Genomic DNA, 14525 nt, shown 5'->3' with positions numbered 1-14525 from the left:
GTTCCTGAATCAAAAAGGCTTGTAATTAAAGTTATTGAAATAACCTTTCACAGTGTTTTAAAATATGAAAAAAACCATAAAGATAACAAGCATTTTGTTTGATCAAAGAATACTCAGAATATATTTTAGAGCCGAAAGTGCTTTTGCAATGAAATGCATGAACTGAACTGAGGAATTGTTTTTGATATAAAAGCTGTCAGGAAGAATCGGATGTATAGTAGGAGAGAAAACATCATGTCAGTTCTTCGCTTTTTTTAGGAATTACTTTTCAGTGTATAATGTTTTAAAAAGACTTATAAATATAAAATGTACTTTCTTCCATCTTTTGGCTTCATTAAAACACAGCTAAAGATAGCAACCGTATCCAGCCTGCTTCAGTTCTGCAAAAAGCTCATTATCCCATCATAAAACGTTTAACATATCAGCACACTTTCCTTAGGTACAAAGAGAGAAAAGAAGTGGGCAAGAGCCTGCCAGGCAAGTCATTACCACACACCCTGGAGCTCATTATAAGGCAAAGGTTATGGCACTTCAGCATATCTGTCAGTGCCATTCCACTCATAATGCCCAAACCTGATACGTTATGAGCCATGACTGGCAGTTCGTTTTTTTATAGCAGTATTTTCCACTCACGACGACCATAAAACCGTTAGCAGCATTTTAGTTGATCAAAAAAGCTGACAGCAGTGCCTGTGCTAAAGGCTCTTCTGAATTATTCACTTTCTGAATACTAAAGAGATCAATACATGAATAAAAAGTGTGCTTCCCATAAGAGGCAGCAGCAGTTGCAGCCGAGCCTTTCGGGCGCTTACAGACATTTAGCTGAATACTGCCGTGCAGTATTCAGCTAAATGTCTCCAGCCGCAAACTCATGGGCATTCCCAGACAAACGGCGGCCAAGGAGTATGTGGCACCTGCAATATATACATTTAATAATAATAATAATGCACAAGTAAAGCACCAGTGACGTAACTAGATGGTACTGGGCCCCACAGCAAATTTAATTTAGGACCCCAAAGCATTGTAAGTTGACCAATTCTACCAAGATATATTAAAACTGTTCATTAATTAGGGCCTAACTGGCCCCCTACACTCCTGGGCTACCCGCAGGGTCTGCTTCCATTGTAGTTAAACCCCTGTAAAACGCATACTATTGTTTACAACACAGTTAATCCTATGAATGAACTGTCTCTTTAGGGCTCTGGCACACGGGGAGATTAGTCGCCTGCGAACTAATCGCATGGTGAATGGTAGAAAACTTTCTAAATGTCTCCAGTGTTAATAAATACACCCCCATATGAATACTCATAGACCAGCAGGTTGTACATGAAAATGGCAGACCTTATCAGTAGGTGCTGTATAAAACCATACAGGTCAGAAGGCCCAGAACCATGCAGAAACAAGGATCCGTCAGTAAAACAAGGAAAAGCAGCAAACATGCCCCATAGTTGGTAAGGATCTATATTATTCCCCTAAAGCTTTTCCTTTTTAGATATAACATGGTAGCTCTTAATGAAAGCAGTCAATGGCAATTACATTTAGTTCATATTTACTGTCAAGATGAGCTATATATTGTCATTCATTATAAACAGTTAAAGGAGCAGGCTTAATACAAGATTTTCCCAGGTTCCTCACAATATCTATGAGCCTATTATGAGCGGCTTGGAAGGCTAGCTATTCTATGCCACTACATCCTCTAAACTAATATACAAGGTACAGGCAATGGTGCATAACTCTGTGCAGTCTGTAGCATCAGCAATTCCAGCCTTGCAGAGGATGTACTGGGGGCAGGGACTGAAAACCAGAAAGAGATTTTGCAACTGAAATGAGGTCATGGTTGGACGGAAACTAGCAGCCCGTTTCTCTGTGGTCTCTGCATTGCTGTATGGAACACAGAACCCTCCCTTAACAGGGCACTGGCAAATGCACTTCTGTGGCATTTCAAGGACCCATTTACAAAGCAGCTTGTTGAAGGCATAACTTATCTAACATTCTAAAACAAGCTGAGGTCTATTGATCTATCAAGGTTTATTGAGGTCTATCTATAGTGGTGTGTAGGTTCAGCCTTAGGTAAACCAGACCAGTGTGGGTTCAGGTTGGGTGCGGAACAGGCTGGGAAAGTACACTCTTCCTCTGCTCCTGAACTTTCCCTGTCTTGGAAGTAGTGTATAGAGCATGAAGACAAGGGTACGGGTTGGGTGCGGGCCTTACAATGGCAAAATTTTGCAGGTCAGGGTTGGGTGCAGGTTAATGTTCTGCAGGTTAGGGTTGGGTGCAGGTTAAGGTTTTGCAGGTTAGGATTGGGTGCAGGTTAAGGTTTTGCAGGTTAGGATTGGGTGCAGGTTAAGGTTCTGCAGGTTAGGATTGGGTGCAGGTTAAGGTTCTGCAGGTTAGGGTCAGGTGCTGGTTAAGGTTTTGCAGGTTAGGGACAGAGCTGTGGAGTCAGAAGTCAAGGAGTCGAAGGCAATTTTGGGTACCTGGAGTCGGAGTCGGCAAAAAATGGACCGACTCCGACTCCTACTAAATTTAAATGGGAATAAAAAATAAAGCAAGTTTAAATGTCCCAATTCACAAACAGTCATAATTAATTACTTCTCTGCTATAAGAATAAAGCCCAATGCACACACAGTGCATAAACGAACACGTTGAGTGACCATGAAGCATGCTTTTCATTGACTGTATGAATGTATATAATACATTAGCATATTAAAAACAGAGGAGTCGGAAGTATCAGAAATTGAGGAGTCGGAGAATTTATCTACCGACTCCACAGCCCTGGTTAGGGATGGGTGTGGGTTAAGGTTCTGCAGGTTAGGATCGGGTGCCGGTTAAGGTTTTGCGGGTTAGGGATGGGTGTGGGTTAAGGTTTTGCAGGTTAGGATCGGGTGCTGGTTAAGGTTTTGTGGATTAGAGAAGGGTGCGGGTTAAGGTTTTGCGGGTTAGGGTCAGGTGCTGGTTAAGGTTTTGCGGGTTAAGATTTTGTGGGTTAGAGATGGGTGAGGGTTAAGGTTTTGCAGTTAAGGATGGGTGCGGGTTAAGGTTTTGCAGGTTATGGTCGGATTCGGGTTAAAACCTTACAGTTAAAGTTGCGTGCAGGTTCAGGTTGGGTGCAGGTTAAGGTTTTGTGGGTTAAGGTTTTGCAGGTTAGGGTTGGGTGTGGGTTAGGTTCAGGTGCGGGTTAACAGTACACAATTAAATTCTTTTTGTTTGTATAATCCCACTAATCAAGCCTAATCCTACTTCTATACAGGCATGGCTGCTCTCCCCACATGTGCAGAGGGAAATGATGATTTATTACATCTGGCAGCAACCTTGTCTCTGCTAATTTGCTCCTCTACAATAAATTAATCAAATTAACGTGGCCATACATGCTAAAATCCACTCTTTTAGCGGGTGAGCGATATCGCGCTAATTCGGTCTTTGGCCCTGGGGCCAAACAATCTAATTAGAATGGTGAGTATAGGCACCGTCAGTTCAGGTCCCTGATCTTACGGAAAAATCAAATTTGCCTGATTGAGATCTGGGGGATCCATACACAGGCCGATAAGCTTCCAAATTGGTCAAAAGGACCGTCAGCGGCAGCTAGATTTGGCCCGTGTATGGCCACCTTCAGGCCTTTGTCACCTTACATGACAGCGACTCTTATCTTCAGTGGATACTTGGAATGATAGAGGCAGCCATGGCAGCACATAGACAGTTTATAGGCTAGCTATAAACCAGGGACAGTATTACTGCCTGTATCTAATGCATGATGTGTATCACCTAACAGGAGCGTTGAACTAAGGGCACTTCGATATAATATGTATTTTACATATCAATGAAGAGTAAGTGATGTTACAAGCCCTTTCAGGGAAAGTTTTCCATATAGTAACTTAATTATTTTGGACTTCTTAGTGGGGTTAATGCAAGGGCTCTGTCTGTCTGAGAAAACAAACAATGTTTAGCAGTTTGGTAAAAATAAAAAAAGATAAATAGCCAAAGGCTGACTACATTGGCTCATGTGTACTCAGCTTTATGTAAGCACAGACGTGACTCGATCTTTTTCTAGCAAAGGAGTTTTCCCAGCACTACATTGTACCTTAATACACAGCACACATTGTTTTCAGGGCCAGATGCAAACGTTATTTATTGGTCATTGTGTCCCTTTAATCACTTTGCTTACTAATGTGTATATTTGTTATACAGGCTGACAAGCAGTCAGTTGCTTTACTAATGGTGTATATACAGTATATATTTCATTACATGCTTTATAATACTGATCACAACTAAACTCACAGTAGCTGAGGCTGTTCAATCATCAGTTGGGCACTGTTTGGCTTTAAAAAATGGATTAAAAAAAATCTAAATTAAAAGGAAGCTGTGCTTTTATTACTGCATCTCAACAGCAAGTAATGAAAATAATGGGATTTGCCATTTTACCCTTAAGTACCACCCGCATTAAGGGTTTCCTCCTGGCCAGTAAAAAATTATACTTGATACCAACGTAATTAATAAGGTTGAAATCTCCAATGATATGAACCTGACAGATAAGCTTCTCTCACTCATATAACTTGAAAGTGGAAATGACAATATCACGAAATGAAAAAGGGCGGTGCATTCCTATAAAACACCCATGTGGGTGTGGCAGAGGCGGGGCAACCCAGTTAGGCACTTTGCCATCCCGCATGTGTTCATGTACTAACGAGCCATGACATCGCGGGGAGAGTGCGTGGTGACACCTGGTGTCAGATGCAAGAGGGCCTGGACTAGGGGTAGACAGAAGAGGTATGTGCCTAGGGTTCCCCCCATCACTACCATCACCCTTGTGCCCTAGACAAGTGCCTCTTCTGCCTACCCCTGGTTCTAGCCCTGGGGTTTTGGATGAAATCCTTGAAAAGTAAAATAAATACATGGGATCACAGTTAAATCCTGCATTGGAGGACTGTCACACTGTGCAGCTATAAGTGCTATCTCTCTGATCCTCTGCTTAGTCACATAAACTGCAAAAGGCAGAGCTGTAATGTGTGCTATACAGTGGGAACTCTAAATATATTTGTCAATAAACAATAGGGCTGATTTAGGGTGAGATTAGTTGCCCATGGTAAATCTGCAATTCTGAAAATGCTTTCCCACGGGCAATAATGCAAATCGCTGGCGGGGAAACATATGTGTCACTTTGCCTTTCCTAAGTCTCATCTAACTTCAGAAAGCTGAAGCGACTCATACGTTTCCCCACTGGCAATTTACATTATTGGCTATTGTAACAGTGCTACGCTGCAGCAGTGCAGTTACCCATGCCCACCTAACTACCAACCTAATTGGGTTTTCTGGGTATCTGCACTAGTGCAATTTACCACCTATATTAGTAAATTAGCTAATAGCCAGACATTGAGCAGGGACTTGTAGAATTTCAGGTGCACAGGCATGATCTATTCATATTTTTGCAGAAAATGTGACTAAACAATTCTGTTTTCACTGTGCCTTCCCCTGTGTGATTCAATAAATGCCTCCTTGACATCTAGTTATTGGTTAACTACCATTTCATGAAGGTCTGGAGCATGTACTCCTGGACCCCGCATTACACTTGGTGAGCCTTGAAATACTCTGACCAGCATAGCCAGTGGCTTAACTATGTATACGACAGACCCTTTGGTCAAGGAGGGGCCCAGGCCGCACGGTCTGCTGTACCATAGTCCCCCTCTCCCAGGCCCTTCTCCTACCTTTAAATACAGCAGCGCATAGCACTATCATTTCAGTTTTTATTTCACTAGCTCAAATGAATCCATCAGGCAGCAAACAGCAATTTAGGGAAGCAATGTAGCGCATGAGATTCCAAGTATGTGTGCAGGGAAGGCAGGATTAGCCACATAAACAGAAACATACTGCGTGACTGGGCAATAGCGTCATTACTAGCTATCATTACACATGAAAGTAGCAATGAGCAGTCACTACAGATGAATACAATTGGCCGGTTAGTAATCACCAGGGGTCATTTATGACAGAAGTGCCCCAGCCCCCTTCTCTTCAGTGAGCTGCACATTAAACCCTATTAATTTAAGGTATTTGTGTCAAAATGCGCTCCTTGCACTTCCATATAGTTGAGCTTGGCACCGCTCAGTCCTCTCCATTCCAAACCTATTGACACAGGGTAACCCTGAAGCTACAGCCGCCTCCTGACACAATGCATTAGCACCAAAGCAATCAGTTGCAGATTTCAGCTGCACCATAAACGATGCCAGGCAGATTTCCATGCAACTTTGTCTCATTTGTTGCATTTATTTTGAGGCAAATAAATCAGGCGCAGCACAACTGAATTAAGCATATCACCCTACTTTGCAACTGCAATGATGGTGGAACACATTGCATTGTGGGAAAAAATATGGCGACTACACTAAAAATTGCATGTTGCTCGCTGCACTTCTGGACATACATCACCCCTTCATTAAAGGAATGTGTCATTACAAATGCAAGCAGCATGCATACCTTCAGTTGTCTCAATAGTGCCCTTAAGTCTCCCCAAATTTCTCCCATTCAGAAGATCTGAAGCCAAACAGTTAGAAAAAACACCGAGCTGGGTAGAGAAGATTCCCATAATGCCTCACTCCTGCACAGACTTGGCGACTTGGGACTGTAGGCGGTGCATGCGCACCCCCCCTAGTGTCCACTTGCCATGGCGTGTATGCAGCCAAGTGTATGCATGTGTGTATGCAGTGACAGCGGCACAGAAGAAAAACAGACAGCCGGCAAGCAGGTGCTGGTGGGGGGAGAGGCAGGGGGGAGAGGCAAGCGGCGAGGGGGGTGCTGACAAAACGAAGCGAGCGGGTGGTGTGTGGCAGCCGGCAAGCAGGTGCTGGTGGGGGGAGAGGCAAAGGGGGAGCGGCCCGGGAGAGCGATCGGGCGGGGGGTAGGGTGCTGACAAAACAAAGTGAGCGGGTGCTGGTGGAGAGAGAGGCAAGGAGGGAGCGGCCCGGAGAGAGAGATCGAGGGGCTGATCAGTAATCATTCTAGCTACAATCAGTATAGCTGATCATTTAGCATTCTAGATGCAAGCAGCTTGGTGGATTAGTAATCATTCTAGCTACAAGCAGCATGGCTGATCAGTAATCATTCTAGCTACAAGCAGCTTGGTAGATCAATAATCATTCTAGCTACAAGCACCTTGGCGGTTCAATAATCATTCCAGCTAGGAGCAGCTTGGTGGATCAATAATCATTCTAGCTACAAGCAGCATGGCTGATCAGTAATCATTCTAGCTACAAGCAGCATGGCTAATCAGTAATCATTCTAGCTACAAGCAGCATGGCTAATCAGTTATACACTGCATGGGTGGTTAGCGATCACTACAAGGGTGAGATGTGTGGCAAGTTAGTAGTCACTACAGATTAACATTGCATGTGTACAAAAGATCTGAGATGACAGAATCCTGCAGTCTGATTAGTTCTTCTCACTTTAGAAGCAAAATGTTAGTAATACCTGCTGGTGCATGTGTGGTTTTTTTAATGTCACATGAAGCATTCTCTGCCACAGGAAACGCCAATGTTTCCCACAGCTCATTCATTTTAATGGCAATTCTGCAAAATTAGAGGTGTGAGTTTTTCCATCTGAAAACCAGTGTATTTTGGGGCAAAAAAAATTCACACTTCTCCGAGGCTGCCACTGAAGTTAACTGAAGCTGTGGGAAGCAGTTGGGGAGGGAATTCTGCACAACTCATGTAGGAGCAATCTGCTTGGTTGGCTAGTAATAACTGGTGAAGCAATCTGCATGGTTGTGTAGCAACAGCTGTAAGGGCATCTGCAATTCTTCATGGCTGGGTAGCAACAGCTGTAAGGGCATCTGCAATTCTGCATGGCTGGGTAGCAACAGCTGTAAGGGCATCTGCAATTCTGCATGGCTGGGTAGCAACAGCTGTAAGGGCATCTGCAATTCTGCATGGTTGTGTAGCAACAGCTGTAAGGGCATCTGCAATTCTGCATGGTTGTGTAGCAACAGCTGTAAGGGCATCTGCAATTCTGCATGGCTGGGTAGCAACAGCTGTAAGGGCATCTGCAATTCTGCATGGTTGTGTAGCAACAGCTGTAAGGGCATCTGCAATTCTGCATGGCTGGGTAGTAACAGCTGTAAGGGCATCTGCAATTCTGCATGGCTGGGTAGTAACAGCTGTAAGAGCATCTGCAATTCTGCATGGCTGGGTAGCAAGAGCTGTAAGGGCATCTGCAATTCTGCATGGCTGGGTAGTAACAGCTGTAAGAGCATCTGCAATTCTGCATGGTTGTGTAACAACAGCTGTAAGGGCATCTGCAATTCTGCATGGCTGGGTAGTAACAGCTGTAAGGGCATCTGCAATTCTGCATGGTTGTGTAGCAACAGCTGTAAGGGCATCTGCAATTCTGCATGGCTGGGTAGCAACAGCTGTAGGGGCATCTGGATGGTTGGGTAACAACAGCTGTAGGGGCATCTGGATGGTTGGGTAACAACAACTGTAGGGGCATCTGGATGGTTGGGTAAAACAACTGTAGGGGCATATGGATGGTTGGGTAACAACAACTGTAGGGGCATATGGATGGTTGGGTAACAACAACTGTAGGGGCATCTGGATGGTTGGGTAACAACAACTGTAGGGGCATCTGGATGGTTGGGTAACAACAACTGTAGGGGCATCTGGATGGTTGGGTAACAACAACTGTAGGGGCATATGGATGGTTGGGTAACAACAGCTGTAGGGGCATCTGGATGGTTGTGTAGCAACAGCTGTAGGGGCATCTGGATGGTTGTGTAGCAACAGCTGTAGGGGCATCTGGATGGTTCGGTAACAACAGCTGTAGGGGCATATGGATGGTTGGGTAGCAACAGCTGTAGGGGCATCTGGATGGTTGTGTAGCAACAGCTGTAGGGGCATCTGGATGGCTGTGTAGCAACAGCTATAGGGGCATATGGATGGTTGGGTAGCAACAGCTGTAGGGGCATATGGATGGTTGGGTAGCAACAGCTGTAGGGGCATATGGATGGTTGGGTAGCAACAGCTGTAGAGGCATCTGGATGGTTGTGTAGCAACAGCTGTAGGGGCATCTGGATGGCTGTGTAGCAACAGCTGTAGGGGCATATGGATGGTTGGGTAGCAACAGCTGTAGGGGCATCTGGATGGTTGTGTAGAAACAGCTGTAGGGGCATCTGGATGGTTGTGTAGTAAGAGATGTAGGGGCAATATTTATAGCTGTTATAACTGAAGATGTTAGCTGCTTGGCTTACTAGTAACCAAAGAAAATGGTGGCATGACTGTTAAGTAATAACTACAGATGCTGTTTGGCTAGTTAGTACTAACTACACATACAGACTGCATGGCTGGTTAGTAATAACTACAGGAACAGACTGCATGGCTGGTTAGTAATAACTACAGGAAGAGACTGCATGGCTGGTTAGTAATAACTACAGGAAGAGACTGCATGGCTGGTTAGTAATAACTACAGGAGCAGACTGCATGGCTGGTTAGTAATAACTACAGGAGCAGACTGCATGGCTGGTTAGTAATAACTACAGGAGCAGACTGCATGGCTGGTTAGTAATAACTACAGGAGCAGACTGCATGGCTGGTTAGTAATAACTACAGGAGCAGACTGCATGGCTGGTTAGTAATAACTACAGGAAGAGACTGCATGGCTGGTTAGTAATAACTACAGGAGCAGACTGCATGGCTGGTTAGTAATAACTACAGGAGCAGACTGCATGGCTGGTTAGTAATAACTACAGGAAGAGACTGCATGGCTGGTTAGTAATAACTACAGGAGCAGACTGCATGGCTGGTTAGTAATAACTACAGGAGCAGACTGCATGGCTGGTTAGTAATAACTACAGTAGCAGACTGCATGGCTGGTAATAAGAGGAATAACGTGCATGTATGGTGAGTAGTAACTATAGAATCCATAGGGGGGATACAAGGGGCATTTCTGGACTTGCTGCTCATCAGTATAATACCGGGCACATACTGGTTAGTTATAGATAGTAGATAGTATTGGGAGCCTGCCCCGCTGCATGGCTGGTTAGTAGCAGCTAGTAATGAGCCCAGAGACGCAGTGCTGCAGAGCAGCCAACATAAAGGCTAGGAGGGGTCGGGCCGCGCTCAGTAGTAGCAATACAAGCGGTGAGTAATGGCACACAGACAGTATATACACACTGCGGCCGGGGAGCAATCAGTGCACATGTTACGGGAGCCTCGCTGCGGCCACTCTCTCACCTGTATTTCCTGAACAGCTGGTCGGACTCTTTGAAGCCATTATTCAAGAGCATATTGATCCCCACCAGCGCCAGTTCCGCATCCTCTGAGGGATCCAGCGGTTCTGCTTTGCCCTGCGTGTGGAGGTGCTGCTCGGCCATGGTGCAGGGGCTGGCACAGGCTCTCGGTGGATGCGCTCGTTGTGCCGGTACGTGTGAGCCAGTGACAGCCCCCGCTATAGGAGGAGCCCCCTGCGCCCTTTGTTATCTCCCCGCCGGCTGACAGCACTCGGGCTGGATGTGACACCCTGACAGCTTGAGCGCAGCCCCTGAGTGAGCCGAGTGGGCGGGGGGAGGGGCAGGAAAGGGCGGGGCCGCTTGGAGTTTTTATTCTCTTTGTCATTGCTCTTGTTATGTCAGACTGTTACCTCATCTAGTCTCTGGCTTCATGGTGGGGGCTGACTGATAAGGCTGATTGCAGGGGGCCTTATCCCACCTGTTCCAGTCATGGGCAGCCGGACTTACTTACCTGCGCCTCCCGTTACGCACTTGCCTGCTGCCCAATGGCGCTCATGTAATCCCCGATATTTCCCGCTGCGGCTGCTTTCTAACATTCTGCCTTTGTCTTGTAACAGCTTGTGTGGCGCTGCCCAGCTTGCTTATAGCAGCTCTCCCCAGCCTCCCAGGGGCCATTTGGAGCCAAGACCGTAGGTATGAAGGACATATATTGTGTTAGATATTTGCAATACATATCAGGGCTGTTCAACCTGAAGCTCCTCAGTTGTAGATCTGCACCTTAGGGAATGCCGCCAACAGTGGAAGTAGTGCAGCAGCTGGGATGATGGAAGGTTTTTCAAATTTTTGTGAATCTATCCCTTTATATGGGGGGGGGGGTGCTTTATCTTCTCTAAATCTTGCTTTGGCCACAAATGCCACCTTTTCTAGAAACCATTCCACATTCCTGCCTATTAGCCACTTTATTCTGTGACAAGTGAAAAAACACCATATTTTGAAGACATTATTCCCCCCATGTCATCAGAAGGAGCCACTGACTACTTTGCCAATGAAATCTACAACACATATTTCTGCTGTTGAAAGTGGGCGCAAGTTCCCATTATGATAGACAGTTGGAGTTGCAATAACTGCTTTAGCTTTAGGATTGCATAGCGGGAACTGTCATCTGACTTGCAGTCCAAGCATTTGGATCAAATTGACTGTACATGTAGCTGCTACAATTGCAATTCTTGCAAACAAGGTTTTAGTGACAATGGCTGGCAATTTTGGCTTAAATCTCTCACCTTTTATCCTGGGCTGTTGTGCTTTTAGTTAAAGGGGTTGTTCAGCTTCAAATGAACTGTTAGAATGATTATAGACAATACAATTGTAAGACAGTTTGCATACCTCCCAACATTTGAAAAAGGAAAAGAGGGACAAAAAGTGTTGGCGTGCACAGCGCGGCAATTTTTTGACCACACCCACTTTTGTGGCCACACCCAGATTACCACACCCCACGCAAGGAAAACAATACAGCAACTCCTACATATAAAATACAAATATAGAGAGAAGGCAGTCAGTTATAAGTGAGTTATAACTATGTACCAGTTTTGCCCCCCAATAGACAGTACCCCCATACACAATAATGCCCATACACAGTACCCCCCATAGAAAGTGCCCCCATACACAGTACCCACCATAGACAGTAACCCCCATACACAGTAGCCCCCATACACAGTAGCCCCCATACACAGTAGCCCCCATACACAGTAGCCCCCATACACAGTAGCCCCCATACACAGTAGCCCCCATACACAGTGCCCCCCATACACAGTACCCCCCATAGGAGCTCCGCCTTCGTCTGCTGCTTTACCTCTTATGCGGCTCCTTGTGCAGCAGTGACAGGCCCTTTTATAAGGTTGCGCCCCGTGCGTAATGACGTCACACATACCCACGGGCGCACTCTTATAAAAGGGCCTGTCGCGTTGTATAAGGAGAGGCATAACAAGCAAAGCAGCAGAAGAAGCCGGACGTCCGGCTCCAGCCAGCGCATCCCGCTGTGCTGGATAGTTCTATGAATGGCCCGCGTTTCCGTAATCTATTACGGAAATGCGGGACATTCATGGAACTATCCAGGACAGCGGGATGCGCTATAAAAACCGGGACTGTCCCGTGAAAAGCGGGACAGTTGGGGGGTATGAGTTTGCAGTTGGTTTTGATTTTCTATTATGTGTATTTTTTTTATTTATGTAGCTTTTTGCTTAGGAATTTATTAACTCCTATCTGGTTGCTAGGGTCTCATTTACCTTAGCAACCAGGCAGTGGTTTCAACAAGAGGCTGGAGTATGAATAGGAGGGGTCTGAATAGAAAGTTAAGACATAGTAACAATAATAGTGAAATTGTAAGCTCACAGAGCAATAGTTTTTTAGCTGCTGGGATCAGCAACCCCCATTTTAAAGCTGGAAAACATAAAGAAAACATCTATGGGTACTTTCCTGCCACTTCTGCTCTCCCAGACTGTTCAGAAGAGCCGGCAATGGCAGCCAATTCCCATGTGGTAGGTGGGCAGCTAGTGTTTACGTGGCCTGACAGGGATCTGTTTTCCTGTATGAGGGCAGAAATGTGATTGGATGCCCACATCCTATTGTGCTTCTTAGAAAACAATGTTGGGGCCAATCCACCACTCACAGACACAGTAGCGGGGGTTTGTTAATAGCTAAAATAGCAGTGTATTTTGAAAGACCACCATTTTACTTACCTCCCATGCATCCATGCTCTACAAATGCACAGTAAAGTGAAAATGTTCTCTTTTACTCTACTGCGCGTGAGCAAGTGTCAGTCAGTGCTCGGGGTGCCTGGGAAAGGAAGGCAAAATGGCACCGCACTCCCCTGGATGGTGCAGGTTTCTTTGAAAAGGAGCATTGGCACTGACACCCTCTGTGAATCCGGCTTTTGATGGTTTCTGCTCTTTCTGGCTGATGCCTCAAGGCATTTGTATAACCAGTTATGGGCAGTCTTACCTGGAGGCATACTAGCCATTTCATTGCAGACGTGTAATTCTAGTACCTAACATTCTTGCTACTATGCCATAAATCTGTCTATCTGACCCAGTTTATCATACAAATGTTTTACTTTTGTGCTGAAGATTTTATGCCACATGTTCCACCTCCATTTACCTATCTGCAATATCATAACACCCCGCTGTAGACAGTAATGCTCATACCTTTCCTAAGGGGGTAACTCACCTCCCTAATTTCAGTTGTTTTCAAATGATGTTCCAAAAATAATGACATTTTCGGTTGCTTTTTATTTTTCAGATTTTAGGTGCTTCCCATGTCTCCCATTAGCAGCCTATTATTGGGGGCACCAACTTGGTTTAGTTTAATCAGTCAAAACATATCTTAACTAGGACTGATACCTTCTCCTGAGAATGTTGAAAATTAGCAGTAATTTATTTCCATTAATTCTGATGCTATTAGCACTCAAGCACAGCTAATAACATGACTTGGTATTACATGCGACCCCTGCTGGTCTACCTAAGCACAGCCAGGCATAAGAAAGCTTCTGAAGTCTGCAGAGAACCATATTGGAGACACTTCCACATGTGTATGGCTCATGTCAGTGTGTGACTGCTAATATCATGGAAACATAAGGAAAACAAATAATGATATAAAGTGCAAATGTGCTCAATAATGGGATGCATACCAGCAGCCACTTAATAGTACTTGGTGCCTGCAGGTGGGAAATTCCAAATATTTTGACTCCTCTCACTCATAAAATTGCCCTGAGTGCCATTTCCTTTAGCTGGGTATGGAACAGCTGCTGGAGATACTGGCAGGCCCAGACTGTCTGTAATTCCAGGGTTCCCTTGTGTCAGTATGTGCTTAATTCGTCCAAACATACTGTAATGGGTGCATTGGTGCTTGGTGTAAGTTGCAATAGAGCATGTATGGATGGTTACCTTTATGATTAACCTTAATGCTTTCTCAATTTTGCATCCAAAATAGCATCCTGTCCTTGTACTTGGGTTTATATATAAGCCCTAGCAGCCGACTGAGGTAAAATTTTAAAAATACATAACTACATGAAATTTGAACCATTAATTCTATGATTACCAACCAGTGGCTCACAAGCAACATGTTGCTCACCAAGCCCTTTCATGTTGCTCCCAGTGGCCTCAGAACAGGTTCTCATTTTTTTTTTTTTGCAAGGCAGAAAGACCATGTGTAGTACCATACAGAGCCTCCTGTGGCCTGCCAGTCAAAATTGGGCTATCAAAGAACTAATTGGTCACCCTCTTAGAACTTTTTTAATGCTTGCATTGCTCCCCAACTCTTTTTTGTA

At 45.0% G+C, this 14525-nt stretch overlaps 1 protein-coding gene across 1 annotated transcript in view; it reads right to left on the bottom strand.

Annotated features, from left to right (window-relative positions):
- Positions 1 to 10482, bottom strand: part of ttc39c (tetratricopeptide repeat domain 39C) — a 41738-nt gene extending 31256 nt beyond the window's left edge. The window contains 1 exon segment of the mRNA NM_001113821.1: positions 10209 to 10482. Within this exon segment, the coding sequence (NP_001107293.1) occupies positions 10209 to 10348 (140 nt within the window). The 5' untranslated portion in view covers positions 10349 to 10482.
- Between the last annotated feature and the right edge of the window lie 4043 nt (positions 10483 to 14525).

The sequence above is a fragment of the Xenopus tropicalis genome, chromosome 6 (genome assembly GCF_000004195.4).
Source record: "Xenopus tropicalis strain Nigerian chromosome 6, UCB_Xtro_10.0, whole genome shotgun sequence".
In the NCBI taxonomy this organism is placed as follows: Eukaryota; Metazoa; Chordata; class Amphibia; order Anura; family Pipidae; genus Xenopus; species Xenopus tropicalis.
Note: the sequence above shows the minus strand (reverse complement) of the source record. Positions and strands in the feature narration are given on the sequence as shown.